General features: G+C 36.1%; 3 protein-coding genes across 6 annotated transcripts; all 3 read left to right on the top strand.

The window, feature by feature from the left end:
* The first annotated feature begins 295 nt into the window (after positions 1-295).
* On the top strand, positions 296-3,667 carry LOC141812502 (uncharacterized). Of its 4 annotated transcripts, XM_074700491.1 has the most exons (8): positions 296-432; positions 1,290-1,385; positions 1,533-1,745; positions 2,319-2,466; positions 2,596-2,723; positions 2,982-3,044; positions 3,118-3,186; positions 3,282-3,667. In XM_074700491.1, the coding sequence occupies exons 3-8, from the start codon at positions 1,554-1,556 to the stop codon at positions 3,351-3,353; spliced, it is 672 nt and encodes a 223-aa protein (XP_074556592.1). In that variant the 5' UTR covers positions 296-432; positions 1,290-1,385; positions 1,533-1,553; the 3' UTR covers positions 3,354-3,667. The 4 variants fall into 4 exon arrangements, with proteins under 4 accessions (XP_074556592.1, XP_074556590.1, XP_074556591.1 ...); XM_074700489.1 differs by lacking the exon at positions 1,290-1,385 and having other exon boundaries at positions 1,518-1,745; XM_074700490.1 differs by lacking the exon at positions 1,290-1,385.
* Positions 3,668-4,958: 1,291 nt separating this feature from the next.
* On the top strand, positions 4,959-15,855 carry LOC141812503 (transcriptional regulator SUPERMAN-like). Its single transcript, XM_074700492.1, has 6 exons — positions 4,959-5,093; positions 13,533-13,620; positions 14,202-14,914; positions 14,968-15,315; positions 15,402-15,546; positions 15,676-15,855. The coding sequence occupies exons 4-6, from the start codon at positions 15,006-15,008 to the stop codon at positions 15,773-15,775; spliced, it is 555 nt and encodes a 184-aa protein (XP_074556593.1). The 5' UTR covers positions 4,959-5,093; positions 13,533-13,620; positions 14,202-14,914; positions 14,968-15,005; the 3' UTR covers positions 15,776-15,855.
* LOC141812728 (signal peptidase complex subunit 3A-like) lies at positions 4,968-14,327 on the top strand. Its single transcript, XM_074700732.1, has 3 exons — positions 4,968-5,093; positions 6,780-6,833; positions 14,202-14,327. Exons 1-3 carry the CDS (start codon positions 4,968-4,970, stop codon positions 14,325-14,327), a joined length of 306 nt encoding a protein of 101 aa, XP_074556833.1.
* Positions 15,856-17,441: the final 1,586 nt, after the last annotated feature.

Raw genomic sequence — 17,441 nt, forward strand, 5'->3', positions numbered from 1 at the left:
CATGTTATCTAGTGTCTTTACGGAATGGATCACGACAGCTGGATTAGGAAAAGTGGAGCTGTCATTGCCTTCGGCGTCCTACGGCTCGGCTCGCGCATGGAGTGGCCGGCGCAGCTCGCAGCAAAGTCACCGTCACGTGACTGGTGGTTCCTGGCGTCACGTATCGACTTCGGATCGTAACGTTCCTTAAAACCCGGTCCGAAACGTTACTTACCAATTTGGCAGTTTGCCGAGCATTAGTTTACTGAACGCCCACTCTCTGCTGTCCTCGACTCCTTTCTCCCCCTCCCTCCTCTTCTGCTGCTGCTGCTGGAAACCCTACTCTTCTTCACACCCAGATCCCGATCTCCTCTCTTTTAACATTCAATTATTGCAGATCCTCTGGTTTTCCGCTGATCGATCGCTCATCTATGTAATTCCTATATTTGATAGGTAAATTTCAGGCTTTGCTGTTTCTTAAGTTGGAAAACCGCCGCATTTCGACGGTTCAATCAAGCTCGGCGTTTCGCTTCGCTGGATCGCCGCATTGTCGTATGAATTGAATGACTGCGCCTTTTAATTTTTGCTGCCTCTACTCTCTTGATCCTCTTGCTCGATTTCTTGATTTTTTTTTTGTGTGTGGTCTATGCATGCATTTGGCGATCAACTCAAATGTTTAGCATTTGGACACATAAATGAATTAGATCTCTGGGATTGAAGCCGATTTTTATTTTCCTTTGCGGAAATTTGGTGTTTTTAAACGGGAGAATCAGAAATGGCAATGTTTGATTTGTTCGATTCCAGAATCATTCGCATGATTTTATGCATGTGTAGAAAACGATCCATGTTTCATGTATTATATTCTGGGCGAGTGGGTGGGTGGGTGGGGGACCTTCAACAACTGAACCTCCTATACCTATGTTGAAATCTTTCCTTCTTTTTTAACTCTAAATCATTTCAGTAGATCCGAACTGTGAAGAGAAATTTGTATCTTAAAAATATGTTTTTTTTATTATTAATTTACTACGAAGTTTCTGATTGTAGAATTAGATTAGTTTCGAATTTTTAAAATCATATTTGTGTTTGCTTTTTCCTTGCAAAAATACATCGATTAAGTACTGTACCATTTAAGATTTTGAGAAAGAATTGGCTTTTAGGAAAAATGCTATTTATCTTCTTTTAATGCGTTGGATGGTAGCCTGTCTGTGGTCTTCCTACTAATTGGATTGAGTTGAGTTTTCATACGTTAGCTTAGTCAGTATGATGTTGATGGCGTTGCTGTTGGTTTTTCCTTGTGCGGCCTTTTTCAGGAAGATAATGTCTCCACCTAAAAATTGTACTGCTTGTGAAGTGTTGTTACTTGCAACTGACAGTATTGCTATCGTAAAGATACTATCCAAAGTCTGGTAGGTGTTAATAGAACAATTATAAGCAACATTAAAAGAGTGTTTATTCTTCAATGTTCTATTTTCTTAATTCCAAAGAATTTTGGTAGCTCAGCTGATATTTTACTTGCTAATAGTTTGATGGTGACTCAGTTGGTTGGATATCAGGTTGTAAATTTATTGCTAGGTATGGAGGCTGAGCTTTGTTCTGTCAGGACAACTCTATCTCCTTCACAGTTTGAAAGTGGGGATGAAGAGCTTTCTGTGCTTCCCAGGCACACTAAAGTCATTGTAACTGGTAACAACAGAACTAAGTCTGTCTTAGTTGGACTTCAAGGTGTTGTGAAGAAGGCAGTAGGGCTTGGTGGCTGGCATTGGTTGGTTAGTGATTCTCTTATGCATTACAACTTAGAAACTCTATAGAATTTTGTTATTCAATGATTTACCCACATGCTACTTTTGTGTATCATTAAGAGTTGGATGATAACAGGAAGTGGTATTGTCACGTTGGTGTTTTATGAATTGGACCTCCAACTAGAATTTTTCTTTGAAATCAACGTACAGGATTATTAACTATTATGGTTAGAGAACCATTTCTAGAGCACTTACCAATAATGATGCACTTGCACTCATCTCATCAATGATAAATTGATGTCGCTGCTGCTGGTTCCTGAGGTCCTCAATTCATCTTACTTTTGATAACCTCCACAATCAGGGTTATCTTAGCTTTTGCACTCAATTGTGCCTAGGTTAGGTCTATCGCCTAGAAGAGATGGATTAGATGCAGACTGTAGTTACCACCAGTTATGAAATTATGATTGATCCCGAATTGAGTTTTGGACACCTTTGCTTAGTCACTTTATGACAAGCTTTGGATTATTTTTTTCTATGCAAGTATTTGCACAAAAGGAAGGATGTAATTCATATTAAGGCAATTTGTTGGCATTTTATTAGGTTCTAAAGAATGGGGTAGAAGTGAAACTGCAAAGAAATGCATTGAGTGTCTTGGAAGCTCCTACTGGAAATGAAGATGACGATGACTTCGAATATGATAATTCATTCTGCAGTAGTTCAGATGTGGGAGACAAAGACATTGATTACTGTAAGTTCCTACTGTTTACTAATTGGTAACTATAATTATCTTCACTAGTTAAATACCACTTGGCAATTAAGTAAAGCTGGCAGTGTGCCTGCCTGTTTTAAATGTTTAATTGTTATAATGTCTCAATAGCTAGCTTAGATTTACATAAGCCCACAAAGCCAAGGGTTAGGCATACCAGGCCGTGGACATCTTTCGTGAAGTCAAATGGTCAAAGCAGTTATCAAGACTCTCATACTAATGGCCGTAAACATCAATTGGTGAGTAAATATCATGTTAAGTAATTCAATATGTTCACAATGAATCCCGTTGTCGTGTTTGGATTTTTTTAGAAAGTCCATCTTTAAATCCTTTTGACTTGTATGGTTGCATATATTTTTCATGGGTGGTGGTTCTTCATCATTTGAATCATTCACATGATTCCTGAAGAATCTTAATATTGGCCATCTTGGTTACACAATTTTAAAACCAGTATATTGCTGAGAACTTATGCTAAACACTTCGTAAACAATGAACAGAGACTTAACTTGGCTAAGCTTGGGACGCCGACCTTACGGAAATACTGGAGGCACTTCAATCTCGTATGTTTCTCGACCATATTCTATTCATTAGAACCCTTATCTTATACTAAGCTTAACGCCAACTAATGAACAGGTAAACATCAACCCCAACCCAACAAAGGAACAATTGATTCTTGGGGTGCAAAACCATCTCCTCTCTCAGGTCATCCTTCTCCCCGATGTTTCTCGTACAACTTGCTCCTAACAACTAACACGTCTTTTAGCTGATCTCTTGTTCGTCTTCCTACTCGCAAGCAGCATTTGGATGAGATGCAGGTGATCATGGGCTTCATCCACTCTGCCAAAAGATTGAAAACAGTCAACCCATGAGAGGAATTAACAAGGTGGCGCTGTTGGATATATGGTAAAATATGAAGTAGATCTGGTGAAACAGAAGCGGCTCAACCAATGTGAGAGTCATATGCCATCAAACCAGTTCTACTTCTACAGAATGAACTCCACTATACAAAACCATGCTACATGATGGCTAGTTTTGTAGCCTAGTTAAAAAATACATATATCTATAAATTAGTATTGTTTCATTGAGCAATGGAAAGGACATCTTGGTTGTGGTGGTGGGGACAGCCTGCTCAAAGGATGAGTCGGAAAAGGTGCATAACCCCTCCGGCTTTGCAGTGGACAATGTGGCAATGTGCCTTTAACTCCAGCGCACTTGATAATCAGAGGAGAAAATTATGTAAAGGTACATTTAAATAATTAATAGATGCTAAAGTATCTTTGAGTGATTTCATCTGGCCTGGAAGTTGCAAGTTTTTTCTGTGCCTCTATCCACTGTCCCCAGCTCGAGTCTTCTTGGAATGAATGAACAATGTGTCTTTATTGGTGTACTTGGAAAACTCTCTCTCTTACCCCAAATCTATGGAGTTATGGAGGTCACTTTTGTCTGTGTGGTGAAAATTATTCACTCCACTGGTATTTTGAGTGAATGGGTTAAAATTCAGTTTTAACTATAGTTTAAAAAATATACATATGACAAAACTAATCTCTAATGTTTGAGTTGGTCTCTCTGGTTAGGTTTTCACAAAGGTTTATTATTTATTTATCGTCTAAAAACTTAGCGTTTTGAATGGATTAGGCAAGTAAATTGTAAGGCGTGGAATGGAATAAGGATGAAATAGTTATTTTTTTTAGAGAATATAATTATAGTATATAGTTCTTTACTTTGATTTATGGAACAAATAGATAGATAATTATTTTTATATTTAATTTTTAGGAATTTTATAAGAAAGAGGTAAGCAATCATTAAAAGTTTGCAATCATTAAAAGATTAACTTTTCTATCTTATCGACTTATTTTCTTTCAGCGGTTTTGTACGGTTAATTTCGGCCTAGATTAAATTGAGAAGTTGCAGTTGACCATAACGAAAGAGGACATTGCCTTGACTTCACCGAGATTCGATCCTTGTCCATTTCAACAACTCATTCATCGTAAAAATATATAGAATAAAAGAGTTCCTACCCTTTATCACTCATCTTATTTGAGTTCCTACCCTAACTTGTTGATTTGTTTGCCTCAATCTAATTAGTTCATTCATTTTACTTAAACCTCCCAATTAATTCAAGTTGTTTGAATTGTCAAACTTGATTGATCCAACCATGTCGGGCTACCTAGCTCACTTGAACTATTTAGGATTGCCCGAGCGACCTCACTAGCCCATCTAGCTTAACTAAACTGTTTACACAGTATCTCAATTTCATTAAAATTTAATATTTATCCATTTTAATATTTATATTCCAGTCGTAACTAATTCCCTAAGGAGGTTTTTTGACCTAATTCTAAATATTCGTTACATGCATCTAAATCAGCAACAAAATGTCATTTGGGTAAACCACTAATTCAAAGGATTTGCTCCCGAGCAATACGAGGAACTCCTTCAAAACCTAACGCGAGAGAGAGAGAGAGAGAGAGAGAGAGAGAGAGGCGATGCATTCGTTCGGTTACAGGGCGAACGCGGTGGTGACGTTCGCCGTCACCATCCTCGCGGTGATGTGCGCCATGGCCTCCCTCTCCGACAATTTCAACTCTCCCTCGCCGACTGCCGACGTCAAGGTAAGAACTCACGACTTACTCCCTCCTGCTTGACCGGTTTTCAGATCATCGATCCCTTGTGGTTCCATACTTACAACCAGTCATCCAGTGTGTTCAATTGCATCGCTTAATGTCGAATAATTTGGATTTCTATACGAGCTGTCGACAGATTTCTTGAAGATGAACGGATTATGTTGTTAGATGTTAGATGCTATTTATTTCATAAAAACTGATTCATTTTGAAAATAATTGGCGTCCATCCTGTTTCCAGAGCTGTAAAGGCATACAAGGTATTCGCACCAGGAAGTATTGTTAACGTAAATATATTTTGAGTGAAAATAGGAAGTATTGTTAACGTAAATATATTTACTTCAATTGACATCTTTTCCACAATAATTTATAAATGGAACCTTAATGGCAATAACTTATAAACATAATCTTGAAAATAAGTTGTAATTTTAGCATTAAAAATCATGACTTTTTTAAAAAAAATTTATGTCAAATTGTTAACAGATGACTATTTTCATGTAGAATTATTACAAACAATAACTCAACTTCTAATACATGCATGATTTTAAGTCAAAGGAATCTAACAAACATTGAAGTGGATTTTTTCTTCTTTTTTTTGTTTCATTCAATTCACAGAATAGCTATAATGCTGTATCTTTACACCTAATCAAATATTACAATCAGGAATCTGTAGTTTGGATATGATAATCCACATTTTCTATGTGGGTAAGATGTTAAACCTGGAGAAATCTAATTATGCAAAGGTTCCAATGCCTGGAGGAATGAATAGGATAGCTTTGAGTCACAGGCCTTGTCAGTTGGTAATAATAATGGCTATTGGTGTCACTGAACTTGATACTGTGATATATGCATGATGACCTGAATTTCTGAATGATGCATTTAAGATCATAGTTACAAATCTGGAAAGAATGATGCTGACTGTTGGCTGTTCAATCACTAATATTTAATCTTGTTTGAGCAATGCTCATTTTCAATAGTTTTAAGCCATTTTAGGATCACTTTGCGCATGAAATTTTATGCATTGTTCCTTTTTATTGTTGTTGAGAACACATTATCTTGACAAACATGGAGAGAAGACAGAGGGAAACAAGATACCACTCTGCTGCTGAAATATTTTATTATGGTTGATTGGTTAACTATTTATTCCAAAATCCCAAGCTATTAGGATAAACATCAATCTTTTATTTACTTAATACTCCCCCATCCCTTATCATGTATGGGTGGCATAATTGACTCGACTGACCCATGATTTGATGAGGCAATATTTTTAACACGGGTCATTCTAAACAGGAATTCTTGCTTTGATATTGTCTTACAGTTAATGGGCTAAATATGTATGCTAAAAACTCAATCTGTTAGGAAAGGAACCAATCTATCTATATTCTTAATATAGTTGACTTGTTCCCTTTTGGTTCACACATTATAAATAATATTTCTCTAACTCTAGATAACTCCATGACTAACTCCCTAGATAACCACATGTAACGAATGGCAAACTCTCAATTAACTTCATGGCACAAAACATGCCTAGATAATTATAGAAATAACAAAGTGACTACTTGCTCTGTCCTTTCAATCATCATTAACTTTTCATAATTAATAATTTTCAATTGAATTGCAGGATCTATTTACAAATTCATTGACTTTGGTTTAACAATTTCTTATTGGATTATCTAGGTGTTTGTTTTTGTAGCAGTTGAGTATAAGACACCTCAGAATGGCTTGAATCAGGTGAACTTAGTATATTATATTTACTTATCTTAATTTGTTTCCACTACAACTTTAGTAATGGTATTTGCTATCGTCATGTTTTTTTTAATTTTATTTTTGTCATGTAGACTGAAATCATGCAATTATACATTATCATCAAAACTCTGTTTTCTAGTTTAAATATGGTTATTGACTCTGACACTTATGCTCATATCTTGGTACTAATTGTCTCTTGATTTTTTTCATAGTTGCCTAGGTAAGGGTTTGACATCATGTGAGATGTTCATTAAAAAGTGAATCCTAGTCATCAGATATCTGTTATCATTTTCTTATTGCCTTTCATGTAAAAGGACCAAAAAGAGACTGATAGATGTTTGCTTTAGAAAGTTGTCCTCTATCTACTAGGGGCAACACTTATTATTCTAGAAAAAATTGATTCCATATTCCCCAAAGGAACCCCAATACATTTGTCTTCAGTATGCTTACTGATGCAATAAAATATGAGGAGGTAATTAGCTGTGATTCATGATCTGATCATTTGCTTCGAATGCTTGTTTGCTTCAACAAAATTGGGAAGGACAAGGGACATGTAAGCTTAGTGATTCCGCTTTATGACTACTGTTGAAGGCTTTGGTGTATCAAGAGCAATACCCTTGTTCAGTTAAGATGAGTTCCACCATTTTGTTCAAAACTATAAAACGAGTTTTTTTTGTAGCATGCATTTCATGCTTCCTGAATCCTGCAGTATGTGTTGTAACGAGCATGGGATGCTAATTGTATTATGCTTGCACACAAGTGGGGAGTGAATTGCACACCACGAGATGCTGAAAGGAGTGTGTATTTGTGCTGCTTCTTTTCTACTTGAAACAGGATTAGCTCAGACCTTTAGTGAAAAAAAATGTATGCATTATAAATTAATCTACAACTTCAGATCAAAGATGTAATACATCAAATCAAACTTGAGATTTTCTGTAATGCCCTATTTAATGATGGTAAGTACCATTTGGAAGAATCATCATCAACATCAAACTTGAGATTTTTTATATCAAGGCATTCCTAAATTGAGCTCTATGCTAAACTATATATCGTTCCTAAAATTGAGATCTATGCTAAGCTATATCATTAGTAATATTTAAATCAATTAAATATATTTCTATTTCTTTAACCAAAAAGTTTTCTTTTGTTTTTTTTAAACAAATTGTGCCTACAATTTAACTCTTTCTATAAGAGTATGTTGATCATCTTTGATTGTATCCATAGCATCTCAACCTAATAGAGCTGTGTCTGATCGAGTCTCAGATATTAATATTTTTTTACCTCACCCTTTCTAGTTGATGATTGGAATAGTTTACTTGGGACACAAGTAATGGTGATGAGTGATTGAGAGTTGGACCATTCTACACTTCTGTACTAGTGAGCATACTCCTTGGGATTTGGCTTTAACTACACCTGTCTGCTAAGCATGTTAGTGTAACAATTATACATAACATACCTGGATATTTTGTCAAGTTTCCGAAGAGGCTTTCATTTTATATGCAAGTACCGTGCATTATGCTGAAGGTATTAGTGACTGACAACAATCAGTGCATGTCTCTCAGAACATCTTCTATGACTATCATCAGTCAACATACATCAACTAGTTTAAAGAAAAGATTTTCTATATGGTTTATGTAATTGGTGTTTATGCAACGGAAGCGGTTCGAATCGTTAGAGGGGAGGGGTGAATAGCGACTTGCAAAACAAAAGCTCAATTTCTCTTGCTAATGTTTTAGCAAGGACACATTAATTAAAAACACAAATATAACATAAAAAATTACGAGGCACGAATATACTTGGTTACAATCCTCGGATTGTTAGTCCAAGAACTATGAAAGCTCCACTAAAATCTCTTCATCGGAAATGATCCGGAGGCGGAGAAACCTTGTACAACGGTCGAGTGTAAAACTATAAAAACAAACTGAATGAGAATGAAAATCGAGTGTCTTCCTTTCTTTTTCGAGCTTCAGTCTATTTATAGCCCTCACCTCGATCTGACGTTGTGCTGACGTGGTACTTCCGGGCGCTTGGACTCGTTGAAACCCCATCCACTTGGCAACGGTCTATATAAATGGCTTTGGCTTATTCTGGGAGCGCTTGGAACTTGCTGATGTGGACATCACCCTTATCCGTTCGACAACGGCTCGCGCTGACCTGGAATTGGTATCTGGGCACCTGGACTTGATCTGAGCACCTTGAACAACTCCAGGCACTTAGAATGGTCAACCTTGGCTTGACCATTTTCCTCCGTTCTGTCTTAGTTACCTTGCGTAGTCTTTTTTTTGACTTCTCATCCCTCGGATGCATTGAGGCCTTTCGGCTCGCTTCTGTGCGTCATTCTCGATTCGTCGGAGTACTCTTCCGCAACTCCTTGTACCTCGGATGCACCGAGCTCGTCGACTCCTTTCTCGTGTCATCTTTTTCGCTCGCTTGCGTCTTCTACCAAAGTTCGTCATATGGAATATGTGTGTTATCCTAAGTCTCTGTACACTTAGACACACATAAAATATAACTCTGACATAATTTCAAACTTAATTTACTACACATCAAAATTTCACTGAGGTACTAAGAATCACTCTTTTTTTTGGTGATGGTCATACTATGTTTGGAATTAGGATAAATAAATAAATAAAAATAAAGCAAGCATAATGTAAATAAGTTAACCAATTTAAAAAAATTCTAACTCCCCCTGCATTTATGCCTAATTCTCTACTTTTCTCTCCCTTTTGACAACAACAAAAACTGGAGTTATAAAAAACTCAACAAGAATTATTCAGGCCATAGAAAATTCTAAATTTTTTATTAGATATAGAAAACAATATCTTCAATCATGGAAAATTGATTTTCACCGAAAATGCATTTTAATTAATTTTCTAATTTCAAGAAATATGATTTTCTTTTGATAATTATTTAAAAATATTAAAATGTTCAAAAATGTTGAAATTTTATATGTTGACAGAGAACATGCCGTATTTTCATAGAAAAATAATTTTCATGAAAATTTCGTATAGAATATACCGAAAGATTATTGTTACATATAAGTTTATAAATAATCTTTTTCCTTGGTTGACTAGCTTATAAATTTTTCTAAGTGGTGAAAATAGATTTTGGAACTCAAAATGAAGTTAAATTTACAGGATTTATCAAATATATTTCTGGAATAAACAATTTTGGTACTTTTCTGATTTGGCTCCTGAAATTTCTATAATTATATCTTGATCCTTTAAATTCTAAGTCTTTTCTTCCATATTTTGTTCTTTTGTTCAAATTATAATGTGAAAGTTTTTCTAATGTTGATTTTAGGGAATCTACCTAGTCCCTTAGCCTTAAAATTTCATTTTCCAAATCTTTAAATTCTTCTTTAGGACATGTACTAGCTAATTTATTATTTAGTTCAAGATTGGTTCATTTTAACTCTATGCATTTATTCCTTACTTTAGAAAATGGCCTAGATAGCATTTTAATTGCGTCATATAATTGATCAGAGGGTAGGTTATGTACCTCACTTATCGTTTTTGATTTGTTTGTTGAGGCTTCCCCTGCATAATTGCTCTCTTCGGATGAGTCAAGCTCTTCTTCTTCATGGTTCACCATGAATGCAAGACTAGCTCTATGCTTGGTCTCTGATTCTTCTAAGGAAGATGTGTCACTCCATGTTGCCTTTAGGTTTTTACGCTTGAGTTTCGCCTTATCATTCCCCTTTTCTTTATTCTTCTGTTTGAATTTAAGGCAGTTGTCTTTGATGTGACCTTTGTCACGGTTGAAGCAATTTACCTTCCTCATCTGCTTCTTTAATAATTTGGTTGCTTGTCTCCTATCAAAGTTATTAGTCTTAAAATATCTTTTCATTTTTCTTATCAGATAGACTTCTTCATTTACGTCCGAGGATGTGTCCGAGTCTAACTTGTTCCCCTTTTGCTTGTAGAGCGATGTTGCGGTTTGATATCTCTGTTTCTTTCAAACCTGCACATCTAGATTCGTGTAATTCCAAAGTAGAAAATAAATCTTATAAACTACTTACCTCTAGATTCTTTGAAATATAGTAGGAATCTGCTATAAACATCCATTTTGGAGTCCGTGGAAAAACGTTCAATGCATATCTCAGACTGTCTCAATTTGACACTCTGTCGTCTAGATTATGGAGATTTGTTAATATCTCCTTAAGCCGTGCATGTAGTTGATCTACTGTTTTCCCTTATCTAGTTTTAGGTTGCTTAGTTGATTTTCGAATAGATCTCTTCTGGCTAGCTTGATTTCCGAGGTGCGTTCATGGAGCTCGAAGAATTTTTCCCAGAGTTCTTTGACGGACTTATAGGTGCCAATTTGGTTTAGTTCCTACACTGGTAAGACACTTAGTAGGTGGAACTCTGAATTGGTCTTGTTTTTTGGTCCATCTGTGTTCTTCGAGTTCATCTCCGTCTTTATTCTTGGTTGTTTTAAAATCGTACTTAATACATAACATAATTTCAAAATCGATTTTAAAGTATACCTCCATTTTCTTTTTCCACATGGTCAAGTTGCCTTCGAACTTGGGTGGATGAGGATGAATACATGATCTAGCCATTCCTCCCGATCTAGTTGCTGAGTTGACAGTTAATCCTTCTGAGCAGTCCTGCTCTGATACCAATTGTTGGTGCAGCGGAAGCGGTTTGGATCTCTAGAGGGGAGGGGTGAATAGCGACCTACAAACCAAAAGCTCGATTTCTCTTGCTAATGTTTTAGCAAGGACACACACTAATTAAAAACACAAATATAACATAAAAAAATTATGAGGCACGAATTTACTTGGTTACAATCCTCAGGTTGTTAGTACAAGAACTATGAAAACTCTACTAAAATCTCCTTATCGGAAATGATCCGGAGGTAGAGAAATCTCATACAACGGTTGAACGTAAAATTATAAAAACAAACTGAACGAGAATGAAAATCGAGTATGTCTTCCTTTCTTCTTCAAGGTTCAGTCTATTTATAGCCTTTATCTCGATTTGACCGCTGTATTGACGTGACACTTCCGGGCGCTTGGAAGGCTTTCGGGCCGCCTGGACTTGTCGAAACCCTATCCACTTGGCAACGGTCCATATAAGAGCATCCCCAACGGATGCGTTAATGGGGGTGTTATAACACCCCTTGGTGTTAAACACCAATGTGGAGGGGTGTTATAACACCCCTCCACTTGAACGCGTTCAAAGTCTTGAACGCGTTCAAGTGACAGTGGGGTGGGCTAGCCCCCTGGTTGGCCCACCCCACATGCAAATTTTTTTAATTTTTAATTTTTTTATTTTTTAATTATATTTATTAAACGGTTAGTTTTAACGACTATTAACGGTTAGTTTTAATTTTTATTAAAAAATTATAAATTTTAAAATTAAAAATTAAATAAAATGGTTAGTTTTTTAACGACTAGTTTAAAATTTCGTCTATAAATATCTATTAATGTGTACACATATTTTCATTCCAACTCACTTTTTAATATTATTTTTTAAAAATAGTAAAATTATTATTTTAAAAGTAAGATTATTATTAATAATAATAATAATTTTAATATATAAAAATTTTAAAATGTATTTATTTAATATATATAATTTTAAGATGATTGAGTAGACGATGGGACCCATAAATAATGAGTGTTAATGTTAAAAGGAATGTGGGTGAAAGAGATATGTTGTTATAATGAGTATGTGACAGTGGACCCTATGCTTTTTAATGAGGTGGAGGGTGTTATAACGAGGTGGGTTGTGGATGCCCTAACGGCTTTGGGCCTTCTGAGCGCTTGTAAGGAATCCGGGTGCCTGGAACTGCTGACGTGGATATCACCCTCATCCATTCGACAACAGCTCGTACTGACCTAGAATTGGTATTTGGGCGCATGGAGTTCGGGCGCTTAGAGCAGCTCCAGGCACCTAGAAATGGTCAACCTTTCCTCCTTTGTTCTGCTTTGGATGTACCAAATCCGAGCTCTTCTGGGCTCCTTTTCTCTGTTGGAGTATTCTATCCGTACCTTGGATGTACCGAATCCGTCGCCGTTTGCCCGCTTGCGTTTTTGTCGAGGTTTGTCATCTGGAACACCCGTGTTATCCTAAGTCCCTGTACACTTAAACACATGCATCAAACATAACTCTGATATAATTTTAGATTTATTTGATCACACATCAAAATTCCACTGGGTACTAACAACTGAACCATGGCAGCACGAAGAAAAAAATGTGACTTATAATTCTACCACGACAAGATAGCACTGTGGTTATTTAAGTGATGTCTGATATAGACTTATATGCTTCTATTGGGAAGTTCTAGGATACTGTCCACATGTGTTCCTTGCTAAGGTACAACCTGGAAAGGTAATCAAATACTGACTTCAATTAATGGTCAAGTACACAGTCAAATTCTCATAAAACAAGAGGGCTACCAGCTCAATGACTTTGTAAAATAGTTTGAAGTTTGAGTACATCATGATACCCCAAACATTTGATTGCTAGCATGATTCCTGTGATTGAACCCCATATGCACCTCCACAACTCTATCAACTTCTCTAATATTATCACAACTGATACAAGAATCTGTATGACAAACTGTTGTATTTTTCATGTGTGCTGTCATTTACAGTCTTTAGTTTTACAAATTCCTAAAGAGGATCAATAATGCCACTAACTTATTATTGTGCCTGCTTTGGTTTGGATATGGCAGGTTTCACTTTGGGATGGAATCATACAATCTAAAGAGCATGCTACATTTTGGATTCATACCACAAATAAGTTATCATTTTACTGACCAGGCAAGATATTTTATGTCCTGTCTTTGAAAATGATAGAAGTATATTGTATGTGCATCAGAAATAATATTCTCCTCCTTTTATATCATGCATTGTGAATGGTAAATTCACAATTTGTTTAAGAAAATAAATCTTCATTAGTATTGGCTCTCTGCTATTTGGCTACATGGTTTTGAGCCATTATTCCAGATGTTATTCTAATAATGCATGGATAGATTCATAATTGCTGTGAAACAAGTGACAATCTGTTAAGTATATTCTTTCCTCATATCTGTACAAAATCTGGAGTACTCAGTAGGTTGGCATTACAAACTGATTGAAAATCAGACTTGCTTTATCCATCCTCAGTTTCAATCTTTCTTCATTCTTTTGATAATGGACATCTATCTGAAGTATCATGATTGTTCACATATTTTATCATTTTTATCACTGCATGAATTAATATGGTTTCTCTATCTGAATGTCTCATCCCGATGGTTTCTTTCCAATCTCTTGTTCATATTGTTTGGTGTCCACTGCTTGCTATATACAAAGATGGGAAGCTGTTCGATTGACTGACCTCTTACATTTCAAACTGCACGCAGGGAAACAACCTTAGAGGAAAGGATTACAACTTCACGCTTCATTGGCATATTATGCCCAAGACTGGCAAGACGTTTGCTGACAAAATAGTCATGACTGGATATAGCCTTCCTGAGAATTACAAATAGGTATATCTCTCGTCTGTTTGAGAAATAGATGCCATGTTGTATGATGCTAGCAGCAAATTTTTGCAAATGGATAGGAATTTATGGGTTCTCTCTCCTTATCATCTTATGGTGGCTTTTGCTTGAATAGCAGCAATGGGATTCAGTTCTCTCTTTTTAGACTATAGATTTTAGTTTTAAGCTATTTCCTTCTTAGTCCAGTACTCTTGCAACAATCCTTAACAAGCGTCATGTATGTTGCTTCCTGCTTTATGATATATTCATTCAAAACCAAGATCGCTCCAAAGGCAGACTAGCAGTGCCCATTCCTCTGACACACAGCCAAGAGCCCTCCTAAATTTCAACGAGTTTGAACGTGAACCCAACACAAGTAGTAAAGAGTGTATGGTGGCAGCTGCTATGCTACCCATTTACAGCAGCAGACATACACGCATTTGGAGACACTTCCTCCAGTGGCGTGTTCAGATTCTGGCTCACAATTTCATGGGCACTTCTGCACCTCCATTATTCAATTCCCTTTTCATAAAATATCAACAGACATTAGGAGAGGCTCTACGTAACTCACCATTTCATGATTGCACTGCTCTGAGGTGAGTCATACGTGCTGTGCATGTCCTACCTCATGTTTCATGAATTTGAGCAGTTGCTTGCAGTCTCTTTGAAGGCTTAGGATACACAGACATGGCGAGTACAAGAGACAGCAAGAGCAAGGGCAAGGATACATGGGTGATGATGAGCAGAGGGTTGTTCCTTAGCGAAGGCTTCATGTCATGGCCCCCCAAGAGGTCATACTCTTGTTGCTTCTGCAAGAGAGTTTTCATGTCAGCTCAGGCTCTTGGGGGCCATATGAACGTCCACAGGAGGGACAAAGCTAGGCTGAGGGGGGAGCCCCCAACTTATTATTTGTGCCTCAACCCTGACCCTGATCTTGGTTGCTCCTCCCCTGTTCCCAACCTCAACATGCCACCACCACCTAGCACGGCAGGATACTGTGAGTTCACCACAATTATTTTCTACTATCTTGTTAATTCATTTGAAAAATTAAAAAAAAGTTAATGCTTATTAATTAATGATTAGGTGAAAATTTGAAGAGTGCTGTGGAAATAGTAGGGTTCGTAGATGTTGATGGGGAGGAAGGCACACAACTACTTAACTTGGATTTGGAGATTGGACCCTTTGGTGGTCATGGAGATCATGAACTTGATTTAGAACTTCGACTTGGGTAATTTTAATTGATTTTGTGCTATTTTATCATGTGTCAGACATAAGCTATTCTATTATATATGCATATTAGTGTAAGGGGAATGTTCTTCTTCTTCTTCTCATTAATTGTCTCTTCATGACGATGAAGTGTTGGGGTCGACGACTGTGATTATGTGTATGACAATGACGATGGTGGTGGTTTAAAGAAGGATGAAAAGGAGAGGGATGGGATGTGTAGGAAAAAGTGAAGTGGCTTAACTCTCCTTTCTCATTGGGCACTCATTCACAATGGTAAAAGTCAATAGATAAAATTAATAATGGATCATTGTAGTGCTACAACGCCAACATAATCAACTATTTGATAAACTATGGTGGCATGTAATAAATTTAATGATTATGGTAAATTGAGAATAGTCAGTTAATAGACAAAGTAAATTTAATGAATCGTGTGTATGTGTGCATGCATTTTGTTGTGCATCTCTCTGATGCATTATAGATCTTCATGTGGATAGAGTATCTTAATGATGAATGACTAGGTTAATAGTAGATGGCATTGGTAAGATAGTTAAGATTGGTTGGTCATTTCACTAAGAAATTGTTTGTGTGGAAAGTATGCCACATTATGTCTAGAGGTGGGTCTCAATGCTTATTGTTGTGATTGGGTTGCTGGTGGAAGACTTGACGGTCTAAAATGAGTGATAGAATTTTGGAGGAGCTCAGAGGACTCTAAGGTATTGAGCATTGAGTACTTACTATTGTGATCAGAGAGATCATGAAAGACTCAAGGGCCTGGATCATAGATAGGGGGTTGGATGCTTGAAGGCTCAATTACCTAGATTGCTTCAATCTGAAGATCTGAATGTATAAGAACTCTAAGAAATTACAAAAGTAAATATATTTTCTTATTTTTTATTTTTAGTTAGTGTCATTGGAAAAGCTATCAGATTGCTTTTATTAACTGAATAGCAACCAAGGGTTCGTGGGGTTGAACACCTTTCCGTTTATCATTCACTGTAGTAAAAGATGAAATTTATCATTCTAACAGTCTTACACGGTCGGTCTCACGATTATTTGTAAGGAGGTAAATCGAGAAGCTGCAGTTGATCACTACAGGGAGGGTATTATCTCAGCTTCATTCGCTTATCATTCACAATTGTCAATTTGGCGGTCATGATCCACTTAATTAACATGATCACTAATGTGATGATTGATCATGATGTTCAATTAAATACGACATCTGACCCCATAGCCAAATGATCTAATTTAATCATGATAATGACTACCTATGCGATCAATATAAGGTTTTATATAAAATTGGGACTCTAATCATTGCTCCCATTTATGTAGTGATAGACAATAAATAAGAAGCATCAATGACATCGACCTCACGGATTAAACAATGGTTATGATCTAGAGGAAATAGGATCTAAATCAACACAAAGGTTGTCGTATCCTTTTCTATTGTTAGAGCGAGCATTTATGGATGGATATAAAAAGGTATCAAAGTGGGAAATTTAGCATCATATTAAAATCAATAAAGGAGTACAATTTAATCCTATATTACACTTGAATAACACTTTCAATAATTAAATATATTTATAATAAAAAATAGAACAGCTGTAGATAGAAAAATATATATAGAATATAACAAAGTTATTTTCTCAAAAGTATATATATACTAAAATATCAATAATTAAAATTAAACAAGTTATGGTATTTTTTTTTAAAATTTAAAATTGAGATGTATTACACAAACTACCAATGTTGTATATATCGCAAGTTGACACATAAAATGAATAGATAGATGGTGGGTACTCCCCACCGTTTTTATTCCACTCACCAGAAAAATAAGCAACAAGTACTGTTGTAACAACTTGTTGAAAAGATAATAAAATGAATAAATAAATAATTTTT

Source organism: Curcuma longa, chromosome 19, assembly GCF_044706935.1.
Source record: "Curcuma longa cultivar G26 ecotype Majalengka, Jawa Barat chromosome 19, ITB_CL_G26_1.1, whole genome shotgun sequence".
In the NCBI taxonomy this organism is placed as follows: Eukaryota; Viridiplantae; Streptophyta; class Magnoliopsida; order Zingiberales; family Zingiberaceae; genus Curcuma; species Curcuma longa.

Coding starts and splice junctions, on each gene's coding strand:
- LOC141812502 (XM_074700488.1), top strand. CDS start 1,506: ATGGTGACTCAGTTGGTTGGATATCAGGTTGTAAATTTATTGCTAGGT. Junction 1,746..2,318: donor TTGGTGGCTGGCATTGGTTG/GTTAGTGATTCT, acceptor GCATTTTATTAG/GTTCTAAAGAATGGGGTAGA. Junction 2,724..2,981: donor ATGGCCGTAAACATCAATTG/GTGAGTAAATAT, acceptor AACAATGAACAG/AGACTTAACTTGGCTAAGCT.
- LOC141812728 (XM_074700732.1), top strand. CDS start 4,968: ATGCATTCGTTCGGTTACAGGGCGAACGCGGTGGTGACGTTCGCCGTC. Junction 5,094..6,779: donor CGCCGACTGCCGACGTCAAG/GTAAGAACTCAC, acceptor TGGATTATCTAG/GTGTTTGTTTTTGTAGCAGT. Junction 6,834..14,201: donor CTCAGAATGGCTTGAATCAG/GTGAACTTAGTA, acceptor AACTGCACGCAG/GGAAACAACCTTAGAGGAAA.
- LOC141812503 (XM_074700492.1), top strand. CDS start 15,006: ATGGCGAGTACAAGAGACAGCAAGAGCAAGGGCAAGGATACATGGGTG. Junction 15,316..15,401: donor ACCTAGCACGGCAGGATACT/GTGAGTTCACCA, acceptor ATTAATGATTAG/GTGAAAATTTGAAGAGTGCT. Junction 15,547..15,675: donor GATTTAGAACTTCGACTTGG/GTAATTTTAATT, acceptor ATGACGATGAAG/TGTTGGGGTCGACGACTGTG.